Source organism: Panthera leo, chromosome B3 (assembly GCF_018350215.1).
Source record: "Panthera leo isolate Ple1 chromosome B3, P.leo_Ple1_pat1.1, whole genome shotgun sequence".
Taxonomy (NCBI): domain Eukaryota; kingdom Metazoa; phylum Chordata; class Mammalia; order Carnivora; family Felidae; genus Panthera; species Panthera leo.
Window position 1 is genome coordinate 68777143 of NC_056684.1, and position 23105 is coordinate 68800247.

The following is a 23105-nucleotide window of genomic DNA, read 5'->3' on the forward strand; positions in this document are numbered from 1 at the left end:
GGTTGGGCGTCCAACTTTGGCTCAGGTCATGATCTCGTGGTTCATGTGTTCAAGCCCTGTGTCGGGCTCTGTGCGGTCAGCTCGGAGACTGCATCCTGCTTCAGATTCCATGTCTGTCTGTCTGTCTGTCTGTCTGTCTCTCTCTCTCTGTGCACCCTCCCCCACTCACGCTCTGTCTCTGTCTCTCAAAAATAAACATTGAAAAAAATAAAGCTAGTTGACCAACCGAGCATTTCAGTGGCTTCTTGGTTTTCCCAAATTCACAGAAATCTCTCGGGATTTTTTTTTCAAATGACTACAGTGATATTATCCAGAAGTTAAACTAAAGGAGAAAGAAACAACTGAAGCAGAAAATATTGGTTTTTAATGTGAAAATAAGAAATACTGAGAATGAGACCGTTGTAGCAAGATTGGCTGAGTTTTAATATAGATTCCTTTCATAACAGACTTGATTATGATAAGGGAGAAAAGATAATTGGGACCTGGGATACCTCAACTCCATAAAAGGAACCAAGAGCCCTCGGTATCCTCAGAGAAATTGGAAAGGTGTCAAACCTCTGCAGTCTTAGAATTTGGCTTAGATTGCTGTGTTTTAAAGGAACCTGTTCCTCATTCTCAGGAATGAAGCAAGGTTACAAAAACCGAGTCTGGGGCTGTCTCAGGCTTATGTGCCTTGCGTACGTTATTTTGTGTCATTGCATCTGGTGTGGTGCAAACAGTCCAAGTTGTGTGTCCAGTCCGGCTGTGTTCTGCACCTACTCCCCAAGCTCCTATCCATCCCCACACCTGCCGCACACAGGTAGGTCTCCTCCATCCTTTTGTATAAACTATTCTTCTATAAGAAGTAGTCTTTTCTATATAGTGGATCTTTGACTCTTGTCCCATGCTCCTGGGCTGATTTGGCACCTTCCTGTATCTTAGAAGCATCACATTGTGTACACCTTCATTCCATTAACTAGACTGAATTGTAATTCTTTATTTGAATGTTTATTTCCCACCAGATTATGGATTTATTAGGAGCAGGAACTGGGTCTTCAGTCCTTGATCCCCAGCCTGGTATCTGGTACCACGTAGAGCCTCGTTCACGTTTGTACAAGGGTGGGGGGAAATACAATATGGTTTTGTCACTTGCCCACAGTAACCAGAAGGAGATACTTAGTATATATTTTTTTATTAAGGATAGTGTAGTAGTTTCACTATTTAAAAAAATTTTTTTTAATGTTTATTTATTTTTGAGAGAGACAGAGACAGTGACAGCTGGGGAGGGGCAGAGAGAGAGAGAGAGAGAGAGAGAGAGGGAGAGAGACAGACAGAATCCAAAACAGGCTCCAGGCTCTGAGCTGTCAGCACAGGGCCCGACGCGGGGCTCAAACTCAAAAGCTCTGAGATCATGACCTGAACCAAAGTCGGCTGCTTAACCAACTGAGCCACCCAGGTGCCCCTCGCTATTTTAAAATCCACCACTTAATTTAGAACCTACTAGAATAGCATTAACCACTGGAAACATTAAATAATTCATAGCTGAGATTATAAAGATTATATAGTATAGATGTGCATACAAAATTTATAAACAACTCACGTACCCATCATAAGGGGGTTTTTAATTACCTTATGGCATATGATGAAGCCATTAAAATGCAGTTTCTAGTGAATATTCCATTATACAATCAGATATTTACAATACAATAGGTAGAGAAAAGTCACAAAACCCACAGAATCCTAGTATGGATGAAAAGTGTGTATGTGTGTGTGAAAGTGGAAGCATTTTTTATTGAGTTACATTTTTTTCTTTGTTTATATTTTTGTATATAATGAACATTTATAATGAATATGTATTCTGTCATCAAAAAATAAGATACATTTTTATAATTTTTGTTGCCTGAAAGTCCATTTTAATACCTAAATTCTGCCTCTTCATTGCTCTCTTGCCAATAGAATTGTAACCGTGGTAGGGAGATGGGTGAGGGAGTTAGGATAATTTGCTTTTAGAACTTCCAGAATGAGATGGTGTGACACAAAAATCCCGAGAGGTGATTTTCTCATGACTGTAAGTTAGGTCAGGCAATGATAAATCATCCTATTAAAGAGATACACAGTAATGACGAAAATCATCAACACAGTGTACAACTGACCCTCTGTTTCACTGCTTATATGAACTAATAGAATTCTTTAAAACAAGTAAACTATGCTGCATAGTTTAATGGCTGGATGACCTTGCTGTTACTCACTTTGATGGCTCCTGCGTCCAGTGCCAGAGTGGCCATATCTTTTACAGGAAATGGAAGAGGGCAAGATCTTTGGGCATCTGAGAGTAAACCCACGCACACACGCGCCCTCACACTGCAGGACCCACAACCAGCAAAGCAATCTGTTCGTGAATTCAGACACCGGGCCAGAATCTGAACACACACTGAGGGGGTTGAATTCATGTTTGTTCTCATTCCTGGCAGTTTCAGTTTCCTCTGAGACTCCTCTCGTTTTGGACTGCCCACTCACAAGCTCCGGAAATCATTTCTCACTGCTCCCCTCACACTGGGAAAGCCAAGTTGAATTGCAAATGCAGAAGCATATCCAGACCTCCTGTGTGCCATCATACCTCCCCACCTCCCACTGTGAGAGCCTTCTCTAGAGTCCCACAACGCCTTCTTGTTCTTTGCTCACCAGGCCGCATACCCAGAGCCGTGGCCTCCATCAACCAGCACCTGCTGAGATCAGACGACGTGGTAAGCTGTTGCCTCGACCTCGGGGTGCCCAGCATCTCTTTCCGCATCAACGGGCAGCCTGTGCAGGGGATGTTTGAGAACTTCAACACAGATGGGCTCTTCTTCCCTGTGGTGAGCTTCTCAGCAGGTGTCAAGTAAGTGATGGCTGTGATTTCATGGGGAGTGGCTGTTAGCCCACCTCCCCACCACTCGTGTGAGCCAGGGAGCAAGGGAGTGTCCCTTACGACTTCCACACCATAAGCCAGACTGCCCCCCACACCCCCTCCCCCGCCAAAATGATGGTGAAAGCAGGAGAGCAATCCAGAATCACTGACTCCGTAGATAGTCATTGAATACCTACCTACCACCAAGGGTTTTGTAATGTCTTCAAATAAGAAGATGAATAACATCAATCTTATGTAGATGCTTGTTTTAATAATTGTTTTAAAAATGACATCCTCATTATTAAAAATTTATAAGATACAGTTCTAAATAAAACAACGTCACAATCCCAACGTGTAACTATAATCTCTGCTATTAGTTTCAAGTCTTTTATTCTACACATTTTGGGAGTTTTTTTTTTCTTTTTCTTTTTTTTTTTTTTTTTGAGAGAGAACGTGAGCAGGAGAGAGGGGCAGAGAGAGAATCTTAAGCATGCTACACGCTCAGCACGGAGCCCAACGTGGGGCTCAATCCCACAACTTTGGGATTGTTACCTGAGCCAAAATCAAGAGCTGGACGCTCAACTGACTGCGTCACCCAGGCACCCCATGAGGCTTTGTTAATTGACATCACACTCAATATGAAGTTTTATGTCTTCATTATTTTCCATTCAGCCATACATAATGAGCCTTTTCCTGACTCCTTAAGGATCCTCCTCAAAAACAATTTTTATAGCCATATGATATCCTTTTATTTGGTTGTCCCATAATATAGCCATTACTTTATTGTTAGACTTTTGTGCTAATTCCATTTTTATCTTTATAAATAAAATTATGATGGACATCCTTGAGCATAACTCTTTTGTCTGCATATCTGTTAAGTTCTTCCTAGAAGTAGGTCAAAAGCTATGAAGTTTTTAAAGTCTAAATTTGTAGGGGTGCCTGGGTGGCTCAGTTCTGAAACCCATGAATTTTTTCATAACTCATTTCACCACAGAGTCTGACCTAAACTCATTTTGTTGTCAAAACTGTCATCAACAGAAATGAGATTGCTTTTAATCTTTCATTTATTCCTCTTCTTTTGAATATTTACAAGCTTAACTCTAGAAATATTAATGTGTTTGATTAAGGGGTACAGCCCCTCACCTGTCTAGAGGTTGTATTTAATACATAATATGTATACTTTCTTTAAAATCTAAAGAATTCTGAAGTCTGAAACACAACTCCAGATTTCAGATAAAGGATTTGGGCCTTGTAGTATTATTTAAAGCAACATATGGGAAAGCCCAACTGATTGAGTCCTCATTAACTTTTACTGTTATGGGTTATTTTTAATCTTTGCTAATTTGAGAAAATTGTAACTTAAAGTTTTAATTTTCTATTTATTTGATTATTTGTGTGGTTAAGCATTTTTAATGCTTACGGTTCTTAGATAGTATTTCAACCCAATATTTTTTATGTTCTTTGCCTATCAGGTATGAATTTCAATGTTTTGTGTGTTAAGACTATTTAAAATACTGCCTTATTCGTTTCAAATCTTTTTTCCGAGTTTACGATTTACATTTTCACACTTAGCTTTATTTTCCTGTCGTTTCTTTGTTTTTCCCTTTTACAAAAATAATGTAAATCAAGGAAATAACTAAGAACCCAAAATTGCACAACCTGGAGACAACCCTATTACCTTTTTATTCATACATCCGAATATTTTTACACTAAATTGAATTTATACTATACAAGCTGTTTTCTACATACTATGGCTAACTAGTGTGTTTGTTGCTCTGCCCCTTTCCTTATACCAGTTGGATGCTGTATTAATTATTTTAGTCTGACAATATATTTTAATGTCAAGACAAGACAGACCCCATTGTGACTCTTCTTCCCCAAGATTTTCTTAATCATTCTCGATCCCTGCTTATTAAAGAGATTACAATAGAATGAGTGGAAAACTAGAATCAACACAGTTAGAATCAAACTGGTTTCCATTGAAGCCCTTGGAAAGGGCCATAAAAGGAGGGGAGTTGTAGAGAGCAGACACTTCGAGCTTGGACCACAAAGATGCCATCTCAGAGCTGCGAGCATCTGAGGGATGGATTTCCAAAGTGATAGCACTGTGATAGTCCTCAGCACCTCAGGTAGACGGATAAAGCAAGACATGCTGATATATTTTTCTAATAGAGGATGAAATTTCAGTTCTGTTTCAGTTAAATAATTTAGAAATAAAGAATTATCCTTTGGAAATGATATTGAACCTTGGGAATTTGACACAGATATGCAAATACACATGGTATGTATACACATATATAGATATGCAACATACACATAAGCTAATGTATGTTTGCACACATAGTGATACAGTATTCAGTACATATACATATTTATAAACATGTTGATGTCGATGGATATAATAAATTTAAATTAAACATTACCATTGTTTGAGATTCTTTTAACAAAAGGAGAACAATGATAGTAAAACCTTACTAGGGCTGCAAATCTACTCAGCACTGTTGCAAGCCAACGAATCTTGTGTCTGCCCCAGGGACTGTATTCTAGAGTTGTGAGTTCTTTATCTGTGTTTCTGTCTGCTGAGGACATACCCATTAGAATTTCATTCCAGTTCTCACGTTTTAAGCGTGGCATAACATCCCATTCTTCGTTGATATCCATAAGAAGCATTTAGAAAACCAGGAGCATTATTGAAAGACAGAGACACTGTAAGCCCAAAGAGAACTGATTGGAACAGAGACCCCTGGCAGTCGGGGGAGAACCAGCACATGTTCCACTGTACATCCTCCCCACTTGATTGCCCAGGAAGAAAGAGAATGAGCAGAAATCTACATATGATGTAACAGCGTTTGGGTCATCCACCTGTTGACTCAGTACCTTCTTCAGAGAAACAAGATCACTCTGAACAGTCACTTCTCAGGACCACACTGGCCTAGGTAGCTAATGGCCTTGGTCACCCAGCATCACTGCCCTTCCCTTCCCTTCTCTTCTCTGTTGGTTTTGACCACATCCCACTCGCTGGGTTTTACTTATTTTCAAGGCAAGTACACCTACTTCTCAAGCATCTCATCTGAGACAAGGGCTTAGCTAGAAGTCAGATCTCTGGAGAAAATGACCTTTTTTAGTGTGCCGGCTTAATGGTATCTAAGTAGTTTGTGTTTAGAGATCAGTACATCCAATCTTGTATGTTGCCTAATGATTTTTAATCATGAACTCATCCATCCAGTCTCCTTCAGAGAAATGAGATAGGATTGTTAAGTGTGTGAATTTATTTATTTATTTATTTTTTTGGTGAGGACTTAAACTGAAATCTCTTGGCAAAGAACTGCAGCTGGCAGGTAAAGAAATGGGCGACTCCACCGTATCCACATGTAGAAGATGGTTCTAGCATCTCCTGTCTGGGACAGCAGGGCATGCAGCCTTCTGAGTGCCCAGGAAAAAGAGAAGCAAAGTTCCAGGGTAGGAAAAATGAGTTGTCTAACCCATTTATAAGGCACAAAACTGGTAAGAGAATTTAAGAAACTGAAGGGTCCAGATGTGTTGATTTGAAAAGTTGTTACCTTAGCTATGAAAGCCTCTTGCTTAAAGCACCTGAATTAGTGGTAAGCTAATGACTGGGACTTGATGTCTTTCAGGCCTCCTTTCTCTCAGGAAAATGTCACCTCTGATATATTCCTGTCTTTGGTTCTCAGAACATAATATGATCTGAAGAGAGATGGAATTGCCTGCACATTTGGGAAATACATTTTACTGAAGTACATTCAGCCCCTTATATGATGTCTTCAGTCATTCCCAGTGCTGGTCTTGTGTTGAAGAGTAGCCAATGGACTGATTTTTATTTGTGAGCAAAGAGGATCAGTATACGAGTACTTACTCTTACATCAACTGGTAAACTAGGATTTGGTGCTGAAACCCAGAAGTCTCTCTATACTACTTTCACTCGGCTGTGCAGAAAGCGAGAGAGAAACCAAGATGTTAATTCCAAATTAACTAAAGTATCTCACTGAAATTAAATATGTTGAATAACACAGTTGATTAGGCGACTGAGTCCTCTGGTCCTCGGTCCTGTGCCAAGTTCCATCGTGAGTGGTCAAGGTGAGGAAGGCAGAACAGAAATGCTGAGACCCACTGAAAGCAGTGCTACATGTTGAAGGATCATACTACTCCCCACAATGTAAATTCAAAAACTACAAGAACAAAACTTTGTTTCTCCTATAAAATATGTGTGTGTGTGTGTGTTTATTTATGAAAATTGAAATTACTATTTTACCAATATAGTAAGTAGAATACTTGCTTGGTTGTATTGTGTCTCTTCCAGCAGGGTACAAGATTATGCCATTCTAGAAAGAGGTCCTTCTCCTGTCATAGAAGCATTCAGAATTGTCTCTCATGTTTATTTTCAACTTTGGTGTGGCTTCTAAATTCGATTTCTCTTTTACAGCCCCATTTCCTCCTATTCACTGGTCTTTACTGAGGTCACAGTCATGAATTTGTGACCCCATAATTATTTGTATAGTTACAAACTATGTTGTTAATAATACCTGATTAAGATGTCCCTGTAAGCAGTCACTGAAAAGCAAAAAATCTTTTTCAATTAGATTTATCCACAGTGAAGTCAAAGGCAGCATGAGTAATTACTAACAAAATCCACAAATCAATATGTGCTCTCTTTTCTAACTATTATGAATGTGCCTCCTTAGGTTTCTTCTCCGTGGGGTTTGTGTGTGGATACTATCCATGCAGTAGGCCCTTAGTGTGACAACACAGTTTGTTATAGGACAGAATTTAGGATGAGGCATGTGTACCTTGCAGACCACCCAAAAGGTTGACTTACTTAAATGCCAGGAAGCCCTCATTAAAAGGCAGTCTCTCCCTGCAATATGGCGTCATGGCGTGAAGCAAGTGGACAACATGACGCGGAAGCCATGACGTATAGTGAAACATATAGTGATATCGTGATTTGGGTGATACTTTCTGTTTCTCAGAAAATGGATGAGTTCATCGCTGTAGTAGAATATGTTTTATAGACATAGTTAAACTTCCCAGAGATCTATTTTAACGGTCTGACATAGCTCTGTTACCGGCCCTTGCTAATTTATAAAAGCAACAATATCCAAAGGTGGTTGGTATTTGTGGTTGCTGTTTGTTTTCTGTTGGTATCCACCAGCCTTGGCTAAAATTCAGGTAACCAACAGCTTAGCTATTTCCAGCTTGCTGTGGTCAATGCTGTGGAAATTATTACTGAGATAAATATACTTCTGTGGAGAACATGATGATTGCCCTGGGCTTTCATCAAACACTGGCCAGAAGGAAAGATGAATGTGGGAACATACATAACTCAGATTGTTTTCCCGTCTTAGCGAGAGGATGCGGTTATGAATCACGACTTACGAGTTGAATTCAGGTCAGCCAAAGCTCATTAATTCTTTGTCCTCTTAACCACAGCCTGTATCCTTTTCTTCTTTGGAACACCTTCCCCGCTGTCTGGGAGAGCTTCACTAGCAGATGAGAGTAATGAGATATTCAGGAAGAGAGACTCAAGTGACGTCACACGTTTGCTAGTAAGCCGTGGATAAGGAAACCTAGTCATCCTTCTGGAGCATAACAAAGCCGTGTCTTGATTTTTACTGTGTTGTTTTTATTTGTGGATCCGTCTTTCGAATCTGGGAACTTGTAATAGGTAGTCTGGTCCCTTCTGCAAATGGGAAAGCCACAATGTCTAAATCTCAAAAGGCTGAATTGAAAATGCTAGCAGGGATTTTTCAATACAATTTTCTCTGTTTTCAAAATCAGTCAAGTAAATAAAAAATTCCCCCACATCTCCCAAAAATCTCAGTACTCCCTGGAGACTCTTATGGAAGCTTTTGCTCATGTTGGAGGCAGAAGAATCTAAGGACCCGCTTACTCTAATCACTTTAGGAGGAAAACCGCCTTTAAGAGCTGATGGAATGTCCTGAGTTCTAGGAAGAATTCCAGAAGATAACAGGTGCTTTAGTCAAAGAGATTAAATTGATTAATTAAGTTGATTTGAAAATCCATTAATGTAGAGAAAAATCCAAGGATCAAGAAGAATGAATCTGAATGAACTCAATTCTCAAATTACCTTTTTTTTTTAAATTTAACATTTTCTGAGGCTGGGAGATTCCGTGGAACCCAAGAAGCAGGGAAGAATAACACCTAGAGAAGAGAGATTTACATCCTAATTGGAAAAAGGATTTAAATGATAAACCTTCAGCGCCAGATGCCAGATTTATGAAAAGAAATAGACTAGTTATTTGTCACTCTGTTGTTTTCTTGCTACCCTCTACATCCATGCTCTGGACTTCTGGCCCTGGATAAGCCCTTCTGCCCGTTCTGTAACCTTTATTGCCCCTTTTAAGAATAAGAACAGTCTTCTCGGCCATATGAAAATCCCATCTATTTGGCTAGAAGGTAACTCAGATTTGTATGCAGTTGATGTTTGAGGCCTTTGTGGTCTCCTTGGAGCCTCAGCCTGGAGCATCTCGAAGCATCTCCCTGCAGTTCTTTTTACACAGGCTTCACCACCTGTGCTGGCTGCTTGCTTCTGGCTGACCCCAAGCCCTATTCTACATACGTTTCCCTCCCCGCACACGGGGCCTCCCACCTCCCCTGCTCACCTCCTTTCTGATCTCTGATCAGTCATTTGCCTCTCGGGGCATACTTCCTTTTGAGATGGCTGACAGCTGACTCATTTGTGGAGTCTGGCCTTCCAGGAACACAGTCCTTGGCCCCGCCCTGAGCAGAAGGGAGCTCTTTCCCTTGAGGTCAACTCTTGCTCGCTCACTCTCCCGCTCGTGCTCTCTCTCACTCTCTGTCTCCCTCTCTGCCTGTCACCGGGCAAACATGTCCCTCACTAGATTCCAGGGGGGCACTTGAAAGCTTCTGAATAGTTCTTAAAGCACTCTTCATTTGACTTCAGATAGGAGAGAACTCCCTGCCTGTTCTCCCTGACAGTTCTCTCCAAATGAATTCTTTACCTTTCTTATCAGGGTGCAGGCACCTGGTAGACTACAGCTGCATTTGTTTCATAACTTTTTGGATGGATCTTCGTAGTGGATCCAGCATCTCACTTCAGGATGTGAAAATACTGGCATCCTCTGATTTATCTGCCTTTGGGACCTCTGCTAAAACTCTAAGAGGGGGAATCCCATTTTAATATCTTCAGATAATTAAAGTGGGTTGCAGGCATTTCTTTTGATTATCCCCTTCAACCCTGCATTTTATCTCTGGGTATTTCCTTTGACGTGGTCAGTCTGGATCTCGCGGAGAGAGGTATGAGGAGGACCACCACTGTTAGTGCTCGTTTGTTGGAGCCCTTCCCAGGCACTGCGGGTAGTGAGGGAAGGAGCCATGGACCGCGGGTGTACCTGGCACAGGTCTTGTCCAGTCCCTGCTGGAGAGCAGGGCTTCTGTCTGGCAGGTCTTTGGAAGCAACCCAGGACCACTCCTTCCACCCACTGATGACAGTGGAAATGACGTTTGGAGACAAATGCTTCAGTGAACAGTACACACTAATTTCTGGTTATGTACATTTTTCCTTTTACTGTTTTTGTGGCCATCAGAGGAGATGAGATGAAGATTTATAACCAAATTATTCTCTTTTTAATAACGGAGTATAAAACCAGAAATGATGGTTTTCCTTATGTTCTCTGTGCTTTCTTGATTTGCTCTCTATCCAGAAGATGATGGCAGATTTTAAAATGTAAGAGAAATTTTAACACTAAACAGAGCTGGCAAGACAGCTCATGAATAATTAAGTCCAGCCAGAAGACCTCATAGGAGATCATTTACTTGTTCTTGGAATCTATTCACTAGTGAGTAACAAAGAATACTCATACCCTTGCTGTACAAGCTCCTGGGCATTCAGCTTCTCACAGGAAGGATGCTCAAGGAGAAGAGGGAGGCAAAAAAAAAATGTCCTACACTCTCTTTTTTGCTCAAAAAGCTCTAGTTCTATCCCACAGTTTCAATATGTCAGTAACACAATCTGCTGTGTTTCAGTTGAATCGGGAAGTTCTCAACCAATAATTTCAAGGCTTAGTCATTATTTCCTGAAGGTTCACTAAATTAGTAACATTTCAGGCTAATGACTCAATTTTGTCTTAATGTCATCGTTCATATTCTTAATACCCATATAGCATGCCCTGTTACGTAACGTTTAATGTAGGAACATCCACAAGGGACAATTGTGGTTCTAATTCTATATCATTGTTTAGTACTTGAAAATGGGAAAGTGGGAGATGTCCTATGATTTCTATAATTAATTTTAAAACAGCATTGTTTAAAATGCTATTTGGATAAAGAATTTGTTTGTATTGGGAAGGAAAAAAAAACTTTAATGTCTCCCACTTGGAAAGAGTTTTATTTTCCAGTTTCATAATTAGGCTATTTCCACAGTCATGATTACTCAGCCAACACTGAGACTCTCTTGCAAGGCTGCCCTACCAGAACATTCTAGTTAAAGAAAGTGAGGCCTGGTGGAGAGTCTTGCTGTGAGGGCTTTGCTAGGTCATAACCCTTCGCCACATATCTCAGTCCCCTGCAAACATGCCCTCACTCCCTCAGCAGTCCCGAACTGTCCTCATTCCAAAGCAAAAATGGGATCTGGCTTTTGCTTTCCATTTTGTCCATCATCACATTGGCTCAACCGATTATCCTCACCTCCCACCATGACTAGTTGGGTGTCTGGTGCCTCCAAATACTCGCTAAATGGTCTGCTAACCTGTCCACATACAGCAGCTAGAAGAGTCTTGTATTTCTTCTTAAAGTCTTTCAGAAGTTTCCTGCCTGGAATACAATCTCATCTTCTTGCCATGACTCACAGACCCTACCTGATCTAGCACCGCACCCTCCCACCTCACCTCATGCCCCTTGGGCTCTGCACCCAAGCTCTTTCCTGCCTCAGGACCTTGGCACATGTCATGCCTCTGCCTAGAATGCTCTTCCAGATTTTAAACTCCTTAGCTCCTCTTTAGTCCACAGGGTTAACTCATGTTTCTTCCTCAGAGAGGCCTTCCTTGACTCCAGTCTAGGAGCCTCCCCTCTTTCCTGAGTTATTTCACATCGCCCTCTTTATTCCTTCCTCGATATCTCCCAATCAGTAATTATGACTGTTTTTCTAGTTGGATCCCTGTTCTGTGACACCAGGGACACTGTAGTCTTTGTTTGTTGCCAAGTCTCCAGTGCAAAGAACAGCAAGTCACATGGGTTCGATCACTCGTTGTTAAATGGAGGGAAGAGGGTGTGAGGGTTGCATGCAGAGGCTATGTGTATATACTGATTTTTCCTGTGTGATATTAGTGTTGACCCTGCAGGGCTACATATCTTTTCATGGTTTTTTTTTTTTAATTTTTTTTAACTTTTTATTTATTTTTGAGACAGGGAGAGACAGAGCATGAACAGGGGAGGGTCAGAGAGAGGGCGACACAGAATCTGAAACAGGCTCCAGGCTCTGAGCTGTCAGCACAGAGCCTGATGCAGGGCTCGAACTCACAGACCACGGGATCATGACCTGAGCCGAAGTCGGCCGCTTAACCGACTGAGCCACCCAGGCGCCCCATCATGTTTTAATTACTTAAAACTGTGGTCATATTTTCTCATTAAGTTAAAGTTGATCTGCAAAAGCTCTCTTTCTTGTTACAAACCGAGGAGAATATAAAGTATCGTTTTGAAATAGTTCACTTTCACCCTCTCCTCTTTGCAGGGATAGCTTTGGGGTGTACCTATAACCCTAACCGAATATATATATATATATATATATATATATATATATATGGCTGAAATGCAACCAGATGCTGAATTAACATATTGAAAGACTTCAGTATACTGGAAATTTAGTGCCTGCATCACTGTGAGCCCCCAAGTGCCTCTCCCCCTTCTGGGAGGTCTCTGTAGGCACTGCTGGAGTGGACTAGAGTGTCAGGCCTAGATGCCAGCAGGGTGGTGGTGCCCCTGAGAAAGGCACTGGTACCCTAGTGCACAAACACTTCATACCTATTTGGCTGCCTATGGCTATGACCGCCTGCTGTTGCTTCTTCAGAGTCGCCCTCGTATGGCTGTTTAGGGGAACTGCAGCCTCTGCAGGGTATCACTTGGCATATATACCATTTGTGCTTAATATTCTGGTATTCATCTTTTGCCTGCATCTTAAAAATTGATGTGTGAGTAATGTCCCTCAAGTAAAAAGATTTGAAGTCCTCATGCTGTAGTTTTAACATGATCTTGTCAGAGAATAATGTCCTTCTCATCACTGCTACTCTTTTCAATAGTCTAGTAATAATATTTATAATGATGATTTGTCTACTAGGGTAAAGAAAAACATTATTTATTTTAAAGAGTACATGAGCAGGGGCAGAGAGAGAGTGAGAAAGAGAATCTTCAGCAGACTCCATGCTCAGCTCAGTTTGGAGCCTGATGTAGGGCTCAGACCCATGACTGCAAGATCGTGACCTGAGCTGAAATCAAGAGTTGGATGCTTAACCGACTGAGCCACTCAGGCACTCCAGGAAAAACGTAATTTTTAAAGTCTAGTGATATTTATGTATGAATTAACTTTTTTAAGAACTTAGCTGACATGGGTCACCTGAGGATCATAGACTGAGAGTTTTCCCCAATGCTTTATTGCATACTTCAGGATGTTCGTTGTACTGAATCGGAGTTCAGGCACTTTCCCACAAAATAATTGCTGGGGGCGGGGGATGGGTAGTTCATCTTGAATGTTCTCTTATCGAGGCTGGGATTTCTCTTTTTAACCTCTCTCTTCCTGGTCTTTCCAAATGGTACAGAGTGCGTTTTTTGATGGGTGGACGTCATGGAGAATTTAAGTTCCTGCCTCCCTCTGGCTATGCCCCTTGCTATGAAGCCTTACTGCCAAAAGAAAAGATGAGATTGGAGCCCGTCAAAGAATATAAACGCGATGCTGAAGGAGTTAGAGATCTGTTGGGTACCACCCAGTTCCTCTCTCAAGCCTCTTTCATCCCATGCCCCATAGACACCAGTCAGGTAAGTTTGAGCAGGCAACCCAGGCAGATGAAATCCTAGGGCTAAATCCTTCTCTCTCTGTTGCCTCTGAACCATTCCTGTCATGCATTCAGTTTTATTATCATGTGATGTGAACAACTGTTGTTTTTCATGTTTCCACCATATGCATACGTTGAGCTCTTTCAGGATTTCCCAGACAAGTTGATCACTTGCTACATGCAAGGCCCTGTGAGGTACAGGTGCAAATATGCAGTATTCTTTGGGAATTCACAACCCACTTAAGGAGGTAAAAAGCAAATGTGCTATTTTTTAAGCCTGAATGTAATAAATGCAAAACGAACAGTATGCACAAGTAAGTGCTAGAGACACCTGTTAGGCTAGAATATTTCTAGAAGTCTAGTTAGTGAGGCTAGAATTCAACCAGGGCCTTTATTAAGCTTAAATGGGGAGGGATGCAGAGCTGAAGTAACAGGAATAGGGTAAGGGTCTAGAAGTAGAAACACAAAGTAGGGACAGGTGGAGAGCTACCCTACCACCCAGCAATTGCACTACTAGATATTTACCCAAAGGATGCCAAAATGCTAATTCAAAGGGGTACATGCACCCTGATGTTGATAGCAGCATTGTCTATAAGAGCCAAATTATGGGACATTACTCAGCCATAAAAATAATGAAATCTTGCCATTTGGACGGCTGGATGGAGCTAGAGAGTATTATGCTAAGGTAAATAAGTCAGAGAAAGACAAATACCGTATGATCTTACTCATACATGGAAATGAAGAAAACAAATGAGTGAAGGGGGAAAAAGAGAAAGGCAAACCAAGAACCAAATTCTTAACTACATAGAACAAACTGATGGTCACTAGAGGAGAGGTGGGTGCGGGATGGGTTAAATAGGTAATGGGGATTAAGGCTTACACTTGGGGTGAGCACCAGGTGTTGTGTGGAAGTGTTGAATCATTGTATTGTACACCTGAAACTAATATTATGCTGTTAACTGGAATTTAAACTTCAAAACAACAGAGGTGGTGATAAATATTCTCTTGTGGCTGGATACTTGGAGGAGGCGGAATGTGTAGGAGAAGAGTTGGAGATAAAACTGAAAGAAATGAGGTGGTATATATGAGGGGAAGGTGCTGATAAACGGACATTTTCTTTGCCTTTCCAGGGCCTCTTTTGAGAGGGACACACTCACAAGCTTATGACACGGGGCATAAACAACAGCTTAGAGTATTTCCTCCACACTGGTGCTATTCAAATCACTATTCTCATTGTTAGGGAAAAATAAATGCAATGGGGTCTTGTCTCTGAGGCACAAGGGGTTAGTAGTTTTTGGAAATATAGCTCTTTTGACCTGTAGAAGGTCTCCAGCATGTTATTTTCCCATAATAATTATGTGACCCTATTACATTCAGCTATGCGCACATGTTGGTGAATTTGCTTCTTAACTCCAGCAAATTCCCATGTGTGAATTCTCATAAAAATTACTGTAAAGCAGCATTTCTCTGCCTGCTTCACAGAGCCTGGTGCGGCACCTTGAAAGTAGTTGGCGTTGAGAAGGTTGATGGGAAACTGGGGAGGAGTTTGTGAGCCAGAGATGATCCTAGAAATCAGATCCTCTGGTGCCTATGTAATCTAGATACAAAGCCTGAGGGCCAAAGAACGAAACTAGCTTTTGCATGGATGCAAGGCCACTAGGGCCCAAGTGAGGAAAGAGCATGAACGTGGTACCTACTTGTCTGTGCCACCCCTCACTAAATAATCAGAAATGTGTGGTAGGAAGGGCTTCCTGGAAGAAGTGGGCCTCAAAAAAAAGGGGGGGGGGTGTTTTGATGAGGGTGGGAAGGAGGGCTTGACCAAAGAGTGGAAAGAGTGTCTAAACGTGCAGAACTGAAGATTTGAAAATTGAAGATCGCAGACAAATCAACAGGCCAGAAAAACCTTTGATGTCAGGACCCAAAATTGAATTTGTATGAACCTTGGAACTAGGGACTTGTTCCCAGGAAATCAAATAATAGGGAAGTTCTCTTTGGAAAGGTACAATTTATTATCTCGAAGGAGACCTTCTAATTTTTTAGAACCTACTATTCTATGAAATTATTATCAAAGGAGAAGTTAAACATATATATGGATAGTCAACTCCATTTTCCCTGGAGCATGGTAACCAGTTTGTAGACCAAATATTGCTGACTGGAGCCCTGTCCTGAGGCACTAACAGTACCCAGGGCTTGAAGCATCCCAGCCCCTGGCTGAACCCAGGCAAAAAGGAGACCAACTCCAGGCAGCCCAGCCCCAGACACCCTAAGGCAGTTAGCAAGCCAGCATTACTCTGCCCCAGGTAGTAACCAATTGAGGTCACTGAAACTATGATTTGGGGTTACTTGTGGAGGCCTTGTTCCACACTGTCTCCCACATTGGTTCCTCCCACATGGAAATCCCTTTGCAGTCCATGATCTCCTAAGGAAAACCTAGTTTAAACAGATTCTCTGGGTTTACCAACAAAGCCCAAATACAGTTATAATTTGCTGGCTAATAATTTTCCCCATTTTGTTCCTTATTGAAACATCATGCCACTTATTAATGTTGCCCTTTTTATAATTGCATTAAGTTGATTTTTTAATGGCTTTAGTTGAAAGCCAAATAGTGATTATAACACATAGTTTAAATATGTTCCTGCAATTTTCCTCCATGATCTCATATACATCACTTACTTGATACACGTTTTTTTTTTTTTTACCAAAAGCAATTTTTTTTTAATTTTTTTTTTTAACATTTATTTATTTTTGAGACAGAGAGAGACAGAGCATGAACGGGGGAGGGGCAGAGAGAGAGGGAGACACAGAATCGGAAGCAGGCTCCAGGCTCTGGGCCATCAGACCAGAGCCTGACGCGGGGCTCGAACTCACAGACCGCAAGATCGTGACCTGAGCTGAAGTCGGACGCTCAACGGACTGAGCCACCCAGGCGCCCCTACCAAAAGCAATTTTTATCCAGAAGCTACCATGCCTCAAAAGAAAAAAAAAAATCAGGATTTTTGTAAATAGTGGAAATACTAATAACCATTGTCATAGAGGGGGCATTGCAAGGGCCAGGCAGGTGATACAGAAGTGAAGTATGTCAAGTGCACAAGCCCTCAGAAACTGCTTCTCAGCTCCAGCTGATGGTTACCAGGCAAAAGTGTGGGTCCAGTGTTTGTGATCTTCCAAGCAAACTAGATATCTGAATTTTTATATGAAATCTCCCATTGCTTAAAAGTTGTCAATGGATTAACGTGGGAATAAGACCTATTATTGTTATTGTTGCAGAAGCAGTAATAATAAATTTTAAAACATAAGAGGAAGGAAAGGAGAAAAAACTTGGGCCCCCAGTTGTACGACCTTTGTGGAGAGATATGAGCAAAGTGCCAGGAAAATACGGAGAAACTCTCCGTGAAGGTAACTGGGGAAGACTTCCCAAAGGTGGGACGTTTGAGCTAAATTGAGAAGGATGGATATTGAGGGTGTGGGGATTAAAACCAGACCTGGACAGCGGTTACAGCAGTAAAAACAGATTTTAGTTAGGAGCTACATAAATAGGGGAAGAGGATCTCCAGTGTAGATCTGGGCTCGGTTCTGAATACAAGAACAACTGGGGCTTTAGAGCCAAGGAGAGCAAGATGGGGAGGTGGTGAAAGCCAATGGAAGAGAAATTACTAAGAGAAGCATCAGCGGTTGGGATGGATTCTTATTAAACTGACCTCCCGGGATTCTGTCTGTAGGCAGGCCAGAGTGATCTGATATCACCTGGAGGATGGTGAGGGAGAAGGAAATTCCATCAGACAAGGAAGTAGGTGGAGGGCTGTTCCATTATCAAGGGTGGTGGATTCTCACCAAACTGATTTAGCAGGATACTTTCTCCAACTGGGGTCTTGAGACCAAGGCCCAAGGATAGAGCCTAGCTGGAAAAAGGGCTCAGAGACCCCCATCTGGAGTCTGGTCTAGGAGAATGTCTTTGTCATCTGCTCTGTGGTGTAGAGGGGTGTGTGTGTGTGTGTGTGTGTGTGTGCACATTTTATGTGTATCATTGGGGAAATGGATAAAGGTGAAGACTGCATATGCAAAGACACAACTGTGAAACAGTGTGATCTTTTGCAGTAATTTCAAAGGTTGGCAAGGATGTGTTTGTGAGGACATGGTGGAAAAACTGAAGGAGGACACTCAATACTTGGTTAACACATCTAGTCTGTGTCTTAGGAGTTCAAGGAACACTTGCAGACACCCAGGAAGTGTTTTGATGTGATTTTATTGTTGTAGACTCTTCACTCTGGTCACAATGCGGAGGGTAGACTGGTCAGGAGTTGGGGGGACCAACTGTGAGGGTCTTGCAATGGTCCAAAGAGAAAATATGAGGTTGAGTGATTAGAGGTGGGAGGCTTTCAAAAAGATGCTTCAAAAATGAACACGATCAGAGGCATTTGTGTGGCTCAGTCAGCTAAGCGTCCTACTCTTGATTTCAGCTCAGGTCTTGATCTTCAGGGTCATGAGTTCACACCCTACATTGGACTCCATGCTGGGTGTGAAAACTACATTTAAAAAAATGAACATGATTGATTTTGTGATTGATCCAATGGGGCTGGGGGTCCAAGTAATACCCCAGAGGGAAGACACTAGGATGACTTCTAGACTCGAAGCAATGGTGGACCACTGAACAAAAAGAGAAAAACAGAAAGAGAAAAGGTTTTGAAGGAAAGAAATGATTTCAGTTTTGAATGGTATATTGGGTTTACTTAGTGGGAAAATCCTGCAGGCAGCTGGAACTGTAAGTGTGAACTTCAGGAGAGACCATGGCTGGAGACATACGCACTTAAGAGTGATCATCTGTGGCTGGGTGTGATCTCCCAAGGAAAGAGCATAGAGAGAGGGGAGGTGAGGCCCAGGGAAGCATTCACATGTCAAGAGCACACAACACAAATATCTCCAAAGAAGACTGAGAAGGGATGGACAAAGGAAGCCCAGAGAGGAAGGAATCTCTGGAAGCATCTGGGTCAAGCAGAGTGGTTTGGAATCGTACAGCCTCTCTTGGGAAGGAGCCTCTGCAAGCAGCCTCTCCTGGGGGACGTGTAGGGAATTCAACTGCGGCACCTCATCCACGTAGATTTTATGTTAGATTTCAGTACAGCCGGTTCGTATACTGCTGATTTCACACTTGTTCCTTTTCCTTTTAGGTGGTTTTGCCACCTCACCTAGAGAAGATCCGAGACAGACTGGCTGAAAACATCCACGAACTTTGGGGAATGAATAAAATAGAGCTTGGCTGGACTTTTGGCAAGGTATGCATTTCAGGGGCCAAGCTGGGGAGGAGGATTGGATTGCCTTGTCACCTGGGGAGGGTTCTCGAAAGACTCGAATGAGGAAGGGAACTGCATGAGCCCAAACTTGCTCCTTCTTACCGCCTTCTGTGTAGCTTTTGCTCCAAGCTTTACTCAGTTATCTAAGCACAGTCAAGGGTGTGGGGGAGGCCAGCTCTGAGAAGACAGAACTGGGGGTTCACTTCCCTTCTTACTTGAAAATGGCTTCCTTCATTCGGGGGATATCAGGCACTGTCAGGTACCTCCTTTAGAACCCTCACATCCCCTTTTCCTCTTCAGAAAAAAGCTGTCCTCTCTTCATCGGGGAGGGGGGGGTGGCGAAAAGAAGCTGATTCATTGTTTTGAATAAGAATTTATTTAATACTGTTTTCAGACATATCACTAAGATTAATAGGCACTCAGGTTACAGAATCTCTTGTGCTAGGAAGCATTTTTCAAAGAGGATGTAAACTGACTTTGTGTTGGGTGATTTGTGTAAGGTCATGTCTGAAGGCATAAGGATAGGTGAGTTCTGAAGCTGCCTATGACCCTGACACCCTCAAATTATGAACATTCCAGCTTAGTTACTGAAAGGGTCCCTGCACTCTAACACTGACTGGTATCGATATAGCTACCGTAAAATAGTCTCCTTCTAGATGACTACGTCTCTGCTGTGTGCTTTTATAACACCACAGACCTCTCCTTTAGAGAACTACTCACAGCTGCAATATTACATTTATTATTATGGTTATTTTATTACTATTCTCTACTCCGTTAGACTGTATTCTTCATGGGCCTGGGGCTATCCTGGCTCACCACTGAACTCCTAAGGTCTAGCTCAGTGCCTACCACATAGCAGACACTTGACAAATGTTTGTTGGATGACTTAATTAGTTAATGTCTGGATCTGTTCTATCCAATACTATAGTCGTGAGCCACAAATGCCTACTGAGCACTTGAAATGCGACTGGTCTGAATTGAAATGTGTTGTAGTTATAAAATACACTGGATTTTGAAGACTTGCTGTGAGAAACTCCTATAAACTGTCTCAGAAATGATTTCTTATACTGATGGCTTGCTAAAATGGTAATATTTTTTATCGTGGGTTAAATATTTTTCTAAGTTTGTTTATTTTGAGAGAGAGAAAGTGCACATTAGCAGGTGAGGGGAAGAGAGAGAGGGAGAGAGAGAATCCCAAGCAGGCTCTGCGCTGTCAGCAAGAGCCCAATGCAGGCTCGAAGTCACAACCCCATGAGATCATGACCTGAGCCAAAATCAAGGGTCAGATATTTAACTGATTGAGCCACGTAGGTGCTCCTAAAATATATCATTAGGATTAATTTCACCTGTTTATTTTTGCTCTTTTCATGTGGCTGCTAGACAACTTGAAATTATAAATGTGGTTCACATTTGTGGCTGACTTTATATTTCTGTTGGGGCAGTGGTGTCTCCTGGACAGATTGTGTAGTCCCTTATAAAGAATGCTGTCCTGCAGCGGCATTATGGTTCCATGAATTTGGGGTAGGCAGGAACATGGCTACCACGTGTAAAATTGTTTCTCTATGAGAGTATGTTCTGAACACAGACACTTGAGTAGAAACAATCCACAGGGCACAAGCCGCTGGCAACTTGGGGACGATGTGTGTCATTTGCTAGAGAGAGAGATGGTCTATTTGCCTATCAGCAAATAACTGTGTTTGTCTTGCCCTATATGGATTGCCTGGGCCATGTTTCAAAGTGTGTCCTTTTCTGTTTTCCGGGGCAGCGCCTGTTGTCAAAACTTAAATTATGTTTTTCTTATGTTGTCACCTAGACACGGGATGACAATAAAAGACAACACCCCTGTCTTGTGGAGTTTTCAAAGCTGCCTGAAACTGAGAAGAATTATAACCTACAAATGTCAACGGAAACCTTAAAGTGAGTGCTGAATCGAATTGAATGTGGACTAAACAGTGAGTGGGTGATTTAATGCCTTATAACTACACTGTAAAGGTATGTCTCTTGCCTTGAAAACATGACGCATTCTGATAAATGAGTGGAGATGGTGATTCTTCATGCCACTGAAGGACTCAGCATAGTAAATAACACATACACCATGGTTGTTGATCACCTCAGATGCAGGTTAGGGTTCTTGCTGTCTTTTAGCAAGTTGACCCTTCTCCTCTCCCTCTGCTACACCACAGAACCCTTCTGGCCCTGGGGTGCCACATTGCTCATGTTAATCCAGCTGCTGGGGAGGATCTCAAGAAAGTCAAGTTGCCCAAAAAGTAAGTGATTTTTTTAATGATCGAAAACTTTCATGCTTCAGTCTGAATTTTTTAGCTGGGAGGATGGGAGGCCCGTGGGCAAAGGCAGGTGATGGCCCCAGATCCATGCCTGCACTGGCAGGGCACGGTTCTCCCAGTTACTTCGACTGTACTGTAAACCCAGACAGAAGTCTGCTGAAATATGAGTGTTTCCAAGCTTTCCCGCTTTTTGCTCCTTCACCTGGGACCTACGCTACTATTGTTACTTCTAAGCCGGGAGGTGCGACACTCAGAAGGTTACCCAGCCTTTGGTCTGTAAGAATAGCAGTTGGCACAGGAGCTCAAAAATGGTTGGTAGCCACAGAAAAGACTCACTCCTCTGGCATGGGGCCAGCCTGATAATTCCTTTGTGGAAACGGTTGTCTCTGCCAAGATTTAACTCGGCCCCTAAATCTGTCTATGTCCTATGCTCTCTCTCACCCATACATTCCTGGAGAGTCACATGTTCTCACACATTCAGATACGCGCTCATGGCACATTCTCGCGCTCAACTGCTTGCTCACCCTCACGTGCACCAGCCTTGAGTGTGTGTGCATTCACACACAGGTGTCCCAGTTACTTAGGAGCCAAGGCAATGCCAGCTTTAATCAAATGCTTCTCTTCCCCGTCTTCCCTGTGAAACTCCCAAGCTGCCAAGCCTCCCTCTCAGAGGCAACTCCAGGTGCAGAGCCTGCCGACCAGACTGCTGGGGTCAGTGCTCAACAGCCAGCACATGTTGACTCTGCCCAAGATCGGGCATCCCAAGAAGGTAGATGAGGGGCAGTATTTAATGCCTGTAGCAGACCGTGCCTCTCACACTGCTCAGCAGTTACTGTGTAGAGGGAGTTCCTGGTCTTGAAGTCATCACATTCAGGTTCTGGCTTTGATCTGGGCATTCGGTGTCCCTGGGGCCTTCAGTGCCTCCAGACTCCCGTTCCTACGTGGCTATGATCAGCTGTTCTCCTTGAGAGTCACTCCATCGTGTACCCTGGTCCTCTCCATTCATGCCACACATCTACCGGGCCTCATACTCCACTTTTTCCCATCTTCACGTTATCTACCAAATTACAGACCATTGAGGCTGTGGCTCCCGGACCGAAGAGCAAACCATGAAGGTGACCTCAAGCTCTCACATTGTCTGATGTCCTGATTTTTTGTTTAATTCCCAAAGTAAAGGTTTAGCTTTCTAAGATGGAATGATCATTCTCTACTAATTTATAAGAAACCATTTGGCTCAAGGTCCTGTCCTTGCCAATCCAGTTGTAACCCTTTCTGTTTTGGAAGTGAGTTGAAGGAGCTGTCGGTAACACCACGGCACACTCAATGTGCCCCTCATTTGTCAGGCATTTGTAGCCCCTCATTTGTAGCTTTCTTAGAAATAAGGCTGGGTTTGCACTGACGATCCACTTTGCCCAGCAGTTTGTGTCATCTGTGACGTGCATTGGCAAAAAGGGTGGTGGATTAGGGGCTTCATCTAAGGACTTGCAATAGAGCTGGACAATTCATTCTACCAAAGGGTAGAACCTGAGACTGTAGCCTTATTTTCATAGCATTCTTACCATGTGTTGCTGGTCTAAAATCTGGTATGGGTCTAAGATCTGGAATATACACACATGTGTATGTATAT

General features: G+C 42.4%; 1 protein-coding gene across 1 annotated transcript in view; it reads left to right on the forward strand.

Moving 5' to 3' along the window:
• The window catches only part of RYR3 (ryanodine receptor 3), a 526048-nt gene that overhangs the window by 296014 nt on the left and 206929 nt on the right, over positions 1 to 23105 (forward strand). The window contains exons 19-23 of the mRNA XM_042942518.1: positions 2665 to 2857; positions 13672 to 13888; positions 19071 to 19175; positions 21007 to 21110; positions 21377 to 21460. Of these exons, the coding sequence (XP_042798452.1) occupies positions 2665 to 2857; positions 13672 to 13888; positions 19071 to 19175; positions 21007 to 21110; positions 21377 to 21460 (703 nt within the window). The remainder of the gene's footprint in view (positions 1 to 2664; positions 2858 to 13671; positions 13889 to 19070; positions 19176 to 21006; positions 21111 to 21376; positions 21461 to 23105) is intronic.